The following is a 7620-nucleotide window of genomic DNA, read 5'->3' as shown; positions in this document are numbered from 1 at the left end:
CCCCCTCTCTCTCTCTCTCTCTCTCTCTCTCTCTCTCTCTCTCTCTCTCTCTCTCTCTCATACAATCCCTTGTTTTGAGCCCTTTTTTAATCCTTCCCAATTCGAATTCCCTTTTCTGTGGTTAGGCGTAAAGAACCAGACATGGTATTAGAAACATATAGGATATGTAGTTAACCCATAAGAGCCGAACTTTTTTTTTCGTTGGATCTTGCTGAATTTAAACCACTTCTAACTCCGGACCGGTACAGAGTAAATATGTCAAATAATAGTGAGGAAATATTGTTTCCTCACTAATAGACAAATCCCTGATGCACTCTGACGTGGTCCGAATCCATACCTAGTTTACATTGTTTTCACAGAGCGAGAGAGAGGAGAGGGAGAGAGAGAGGGAGGGAGAGAAAGGAGAGGGAGGGAGAGAGATAGATAGAGAGATGGGGAGGGAGGAAAAGAGAGAGAGAGAAAGAGAGGGAGATTTTTCTATTATTTTTAATTAATGCGGCAAGTTGGAGAGAAAGGAGAGGGAGGGAGAGAGATAGATAGATAGAGAGATGGGGAGGGAGGAAAAGAGAGAGAGAGAAAGAGAGGGAGATTTTTCTATTATTTTTAATTAATGCGGCAAGTTAGCGCATTTTTTCTCTGTCTGCGCAGCTGTCCCGTATGTACAATGGTCATCCCGGCCACGCGCACCCTGCGCACCCGCACGTCGCGCGCGTGCTTAATGGCGGCATGCACCATTTCAACGGAGCGGTCCATTTCCCCACGCACAGGCCTCAGTTTCGTCCCATGGACACGTATAGCGACTCTTCATCGGATGGACCTAAAAGTAAGTGAGCTAATGTACCAAGAAAAGAAGAACACTAGTAACTTATACTTCTTTACAAATAAAAGTTACGTCAGAATCTATTAAATGTACCAAGTTTAAACTCAGTTGGTCAAGTTAAAGTGGCCCAAAAGGCAGCTAATACATATCTAGCTATGGCTACGTACAGAGATCGAAAAAGTGTCCCCTTTTTCATAAGCTTTTATCTTGAGACCTCTGTAAGTAAGGGTCTTGGATCTGATCCAAGATTTGACCCTTACTTTTGAGTCACTTTTACTGGGCCAATTGACTTGGAACTTGTATACGTATATATAAATAATTAAATATGTTTCTCTACGAGAGTCAATCTGTCAAGTAGCAACATAGTCAAGTGAAGACGTTGTTCTTTTACCTATATTAATTAAATATGTATTTTCGACCATAATATCATAGGGTGCTTATCTGGGTATTCAATAGGGTATGCCTACGTACGGACCTAAAAGTGAGTGATCTACCTGGAGTTGGATAGCAAGATTAGCAAGTGTACCAATTTTTAAGTCTGTGGGTAAAAATGGCTCAAATGTACAGAGATTAGGAAATTCTCTTGGTGTAAGGCCAGCCACTCACTATCAGGTATACCTGACATGTACACCTGATCAGGTCCGCCTGTCAGGTCTATCAGATACCTAATGAGCACACACACGATCAGGGTGGGTGACCTAATATTGAAAGGTGTTTTCTTTTTCATATACTTTTATCTTGAGATCTCTGTATCATGTAAGGGTTAAATCTTGGAACTATTTTTTGAGCCACTTTTACCAGGCCGATTGAATTGAACTTCAAGAACTTCAGAACGGAACTTCAGAGAGCAGAACCAGACATAATATCATTATGTATTTTGGGCCACAATAGGGTGGGTATTCAATAAGGTTTACGAAGTAAAGGGAAAAATCTTTGAAGAATTGTTCCCAAAGTTGGAACTTCTTTTCTTCTTCTATTTTTCCAGTCATGTACGAGCTCAGGCCATGTCTTCTCATAGTACTCTGTGTAGTCCTCATCCTAGTGTGTATAGTATTGGGCCTCTCATATTCTGGTAGCACCGCCCGCTCTCCGGAGAGCTTATCCAGGACAGACATTGTCAAAAGACTACTGACTGAGGTTCCTCTAATAGATGGGTAAGTACATATTTAGTAATTAGACTTTCTTTATCATGGACACTTGTTGCTATGTTGAAAGTCCAGAAGAGGTTAGGTAGTAGAACAGCCGCGGTAGACACTAATAGTAACACAGATTTTCCCTTCCTCTCTCTCTCCCCCCTCTCTCTCTATCTCTCTCTTTCCCTCTCTCTGTCCTTCTCCTTCTCCATTTAAGACACTTTATTTCTTCTCCTTGTTTGTTTTTTTTTCCTCTTTTCCATCCCTGTGTCCCTTCCTTCCTTTCTCTACTTTTCTCCCCCTATCTTTTTTCCTTCTCTCTCTCTCTTTCTCTCTCTCTCTCTCTCTCTCTCTCTCTCTCTCTCTCTCTCATATCTCATTCCATTCTGTCGTTAGTTATCTCTACCTATCTTTCATTTTATTTTGTTCTCCCCCACTTCTCTGTTCTCTCTCCCTCTCTCTTTCTCAATCTATCTTCATCTCATTCCATCTCTCTTGTTTTGTTTTATTTCATTCTCACCAATTTCTCTCACTCTCTGTCTCTCCCTTCTTCTCTCTGTCCCCCGTTTCTTTCTCACTCCATCGTCTCACTATCTCCACCTCTCTTGTTTTCTCTTATTTACAGGGAAATAATTTCAAAATTTTCATTTTCTTTGGAAACTGTATCATTTCCTTTCTTTCTTTCCATGCATTGCTCTGGGTTCTGGAATTCGAGAATCGTGGCACCAAGATATGATGCGAGAAGATTGTTTTACATATATATTGCTTTGCCTCTCCTTGAGTCCACCCTCAAGTGTACAAGTGAGCAAAGCATAGCCCCATCTGACGTTTACAATTTACACGGATCGCGGGGTGACTGGGAATGTCAAAATGGGTCGCGAGCCCGCAAAGGTTGAGGACCACTGTATTTAAGGGTGTGATTTATTGAGAAATATTATTAGGAACATTAACACGGAGAAAATAGGAGGGGGAAGAGGAGAAAGGAGAGGAGGGGGGAGAAAGAGGAGAAATAAATGTGTTCTGAAGAAGAGTTCCCTTCTAAGGAAAAATATGAAAGAAAGAAATGTGTTAAGGAGAAGAGCTATAGGGGAAATGAAAAAAAAGTATCAACTAAAAAATCTGGTGTGAACATCACACGACTTTCCTTATCCTATTGAATGATGCTTATTTGAGTGTTCTTTTACCCTAACTTTTACAAAAGGAGGAGGAGGAGGAGGAAGAGGAGGAGGAGGGGAAAAGAACAGGAAAACAAGGAATAAGTAGCAGAAGAGGGGAAAAAATGAGAAGGGGGTTAGAAGGGAGAGAGGAAAAAATAACACGAAAACCAAAGAAGTTGTCGTGAAAGTAAAATAATAATAAAGTTTACAAAGATAAAAGTGAACATAATAAAAAGAAAAAAAAGGGAGATGATGAAAAAGACACGTATGAGAGAGAGGGAAAGGGAGAGAGAGAAAGGGAGAGAGAAAGAGTGAAAAGGAGGAGAGAGGGAGAGGGAAAGAGAAGGGAGATAGAGGGAGGGGGATAGGGAGAAAAAGAGTGGAAAGGAGGGAAGAGAGAAAGATAAAAGAGATAGAGGAGAGAGAGAGAGAGAGCGAGAGATGTATAACTTGAATACACATGAGGTCACATTATCTGACACATTCCTCGGCGGTTCTCAAATTGAGGGTCGTTGGTCGACGAATAATGCGTTCCTAGAAATTACATTGAACCAATGAAACCGAAGTTAGTGGAATGCCAGCTAGTTTAAAGTGTAGCTCTTCTGTCCTATAAGGTGTATGGAAAGGAGGGAATAGAGAAAGATAAAAGAGAGGAGAGAGAGAGAAATAAAGAGGGAAGAAGAGAAAGGGAGGAAAGAGAGAAAGATAAAAGAGATAGAGGAGAGAGAGAGAGAGATGTATAACTTGAATACACATGAGGTCACATTATCTGACACTTTCCTCGGCGGTTCTCAAATTGAGGGTCGTTGGTCGACGAATAATTCTTTCCTAGAAATTACATTGAACCAATGAAACCGAAGTTAGTGGAATGCCAGCTAGTTTAAAGTGTAGCTCTTCTGTCCTATAAGGTGTAAAAATAGGAGGGGGAAGAGGAGAAAGGGGAGGAGGGGGAGAAAGAGGAGAAATAAATGTGTTCTGAAGAAGAGTTCCCTTCTAAGGAAAAATATGAAAGAAAGGGAAAAGGAAAAAAAAGAAAGAAATGTTTTAAGGAGAAGAGCTATAGGGGAAATGAAAAAAAAAGTGTCAACTAAAAAAGGAAAAAGGAAAGAAAGAGATAAAAAGAATAGAATGTATAGAAATGTGATATATGAGAAAAAAGCGATTCCTGTAGTCTGAACGAACGAAGAAAGGAAAGAGGAAAGAAAGAGATAAAAAGAATAGAATGTATAGAAATGTGATATATGAGAAAAAAGCGATTCCTGTAGTCTGAACGAACGAAGAAAGTTTTCAGTTTTAACTAGAAATTTTTTACTATAGGCGTACTTACAGTATCTATGCCTTAGCTGGAATTGAACCCACACCCTCCCTGCCTCGGCGGTGGAGTGGTCAAGGAGCTCGCCTGATAAACAGGAGGGCGTGGGTTCAATCCCAGCCGAGGTATGGAATTTTATCCTCAATAAAATTTGAGAATTTGACAACAATAATAGTAGTAGCCTACTGCTGGAGTAAAGGGACTTTTCAGTCCTATGTGAGCAGTATAAATAAGCAATAATAGTAGAGTAGCCTACTGCTGGAGTAAAGGACTTTTCAGTGCTATGCCAGCAGTATAAATAAGCACTATTATTATTATTTACCAGACGATTGACCGCAAAACTAGAGGTTACAATACATCATTTAAGGTTTGATAGAGGATAGAGGGAATACCAGACGATTGACTGCAAAACTAGAGGTTACAATACATCATTTAAGGTTTGATAGAGGATAGAGGGAACTGTAGCAACGAGGTCTCATCATCATCATCATCATCATCATTTCGATACTTCGTCAGCTCCCATGGCGTAGTGGTCACTGCGCTCGCCTTGCATGCGGGAGACCCGGGTTCGATTCCCGGCGGGGTCAAGAAATTTGTATGCCCCCACTCACAAAACAAGAGATACAAATCTCTTAGTGTGAGTGGTAGGCTAATTTACATTATTTTGTACAGGCTAATTTAATTGCCTGGAATGGGTACTAGTATCCAGGTACATTTATATCAAATTCTATCATAATGATGTCCATTCTTGATTGGAATTGGGTTTACCATTTATTTGTCCATTCTTGATTTGTTCATTCATTTATTTGTCCATTCTTGATTTTGTCCATTCTTGATATATTTGTCCATTCTTGATTGTCGTTTACCATTTATTTGTATAATTATTATTAGATATTATTTTACCTACTTGTACAACTATTATAAAACTACAATGTTAAAAATAACAGTATCCAGGTACATTTATATCAAATTCTGTCATAATGATGTCCATTCTTGATTGGAATTGGGTGTCGTTTACCATTTATTTGTATAATTATTATTAGATATTATTTTACCTACTTGTACAACTATTATAAAACTACAATGTTAAAAATAAAAAGCCATTATTACAAATTACCCTAACAAAGTAGAATAGAATATAGGTTATAGTTATTACTCTTTTACCTACAGGTAACCTGTGTATTTTATCCTGCTCGATTGATAGCAGAAAAAGTCCCTTTACCCCAGCAGTCTAAACATTTTGTTCGTTTTTGGAACGACTGGCTTTCTTCAAAATCCCTTTACCTTAGGAGTATAAACATGTCGTTCGTTCTCGGAAAGACTGGCTTTCTCCAAAGTCTCTTTACCTTAGCAGTATAAACATGTTGTTTGTTCTTGGAACTGGCTCACTTCAAGTCCCTTTACTCCAGCAGTCTAAACATGTCGTTTGTTCTCGGAACGGCTGGCTTTCTCCAAAGTCCCTTAGCAGTCTAAAAATTTCGTTCGTTCTTGGATCTTGCTCTCAAAAAGCTGCTGGTTTTCTCCAAAGTCCCTTAACTCTAGCAGTATAAACATGTCGTTCGTTCTTGGAACGGCTGGAGTTCTCCTGGCTACGTATGAGACTCACGTAGCATACTAAACAATGCCTTTAGGGACCCCCGTGTCACATCCTTACCTACGTGACTATGTATTTATCTATGTACAAAATAGACATACATATGTATGTATGTACATACCATGTAGGTATATTTGGTGACTATATATTTATCTATGTACGAAATATACATAGGTATATACCTAAGTATCTACAATACCATGTAGGTATATTTCGTAATTATCTATATTTTAATCTATGTACAAAATATACATACATATGTACTCGTACCTTAGTATGTACCTACAGTTGTACATATCATGTAGGACGTAGGTATAATAATACTGTGTAGGCATAGGTCTGTACATTAAACTTTGAGCAGACCGGCTGAGTCTGGCTGGAGGATTTTTTTTTTTTTTTTTAAATGGGGGTCTTTTTTTTATGATGAGAAATAGAGGAGAAAGGGAAGAGGAGAAAGAGGAGGAGAAAAAGGGGAAAGAGAAGGAAAAAAGGGAGGCATAGGATGAGAAAGGGAGGGAGAAATATATGGTAAAGTGGAGAAAGGGGAAGATAAAATAATTGACAAAAGCGAAGAGAAAACACAAGGAAGGGAAGAAAGATGAAGGATCTTCCTTTCCTCTTTGTTTCTTCTCTTTACTTCCCTCTTTCCTTTCTGCCTCTATACCTCCCTTTCAACAGAGAAACATGAGGATGGGAGAGAGAGGGTGAGAAAGAGGAGGGTTGGAGGGGTAGAGGAAGGGAAGGAAGATCATAATAACTTTTTCCTAAATATAGAGAAAGAGAAGAGGGAGGGGAGGAAGATAAATATGAAGGAGAGAGATAGGGAAAAAAAGAGGAGAACCAAAGAGAGGAAACAATGAGGAGGAGAGGGAGGGAAAGAGTTCCCTAAAAATCATAATAACTTTTTCCTAAATAAAGAGAACGTGAGAACGCGATGAGAAAGGGAGGTATAGAGGAAGAAGGGAAAGAGGGAGGTAAAGAGAAGAAACAAAGAGGAAAGGAAGACATGGGGAAATTTTTGAAAGGACGTCAAATTTTGAGGTTCTGAGAAAGAGGAGGATGTAGAGGACAAGTGCGAAGGACGAGAAGAAACTTCATAGAAAGAAAGACAAGTTTGTGAAATAGAAAGAAGGAGAGGAAGGAAGGAGGAGAGAAAAAAAGAAGAAGGAGAAGGAGAAGAAGACGAAAAAAATGACACTGTGTGACAGTATATTTTATCAATGATGTACCTACTTTGATAAAAATTAATGTGACACAGAATCAGAGAGGAAAGAGAGACAGAGAGGAGAGGAAGGGAAATAAAGAAGGAAAAGCAGAAAGAAAGAAGGGAAGATTGGTACCTATTTTACCTATAACACGTACGCATACGCATACATCTAGGTGATATTGTACCTATAACACGTACAGGAATCTATTACGATTTATTGGTCTGATTTATTATTATTTTTTTTTTTTTTCATTTTTTTTTTTTTCTTTCCTCTCTTCTTTTCACTCAAAATTTATCACTTTGGTGCCCTCAGTGTGACCCAGTTTCTTCTTTTCGTTCAGTTTTATGTGCCACTCCAAATTGCCCTCGATATTTTTCTCATATTTTATCTTCTCTT

At 39.0% G+C, this 7620-nt stretch overlaps 1 protein-coding gene across 1 annotated transcript in view; it reads left to right on the top strand.

Annotated features, from left to right (window-relative positions):
- The window catches only part of LOC103507702 (dipeptidase 2-like), an 82548-nt gene that overhangs the window by 30936 nt on the left and 43992 nt on the right, over nt 1–7620 (top strand). Inside the window, exons 3-4 of the mRNA XM_008472201.2 lie at nt 649–823; nt 1806–1974. Of these exons, the coding sequence (XP_008470423.1) occupies nt 649–823; nt 1806–1974 (344 nt within the window). The remainder of the gene's footprint in view (nt 1–648; nt 824–1805; nt 1975–7620) is intronic.

The sequence above is a fragment of the Diaphorina citri genome, unplaced genomic scaffold (assembly GCF_000475195.1).
Source record: "Diaphorina citri unplaced genomic scaffold, Diaci psyllid genome assembly version 1.1 scaffold336, whole genome shotgun sequence".
NCBI lineage: Eukaryota > Metazoa > Arthropoda > Insecta > Hemiptera > Psyllidae > Diaphorina > Diaphorina citri.
This window is presented reverse-complemented; position numbering and strand designations above follow the sequence as displayed.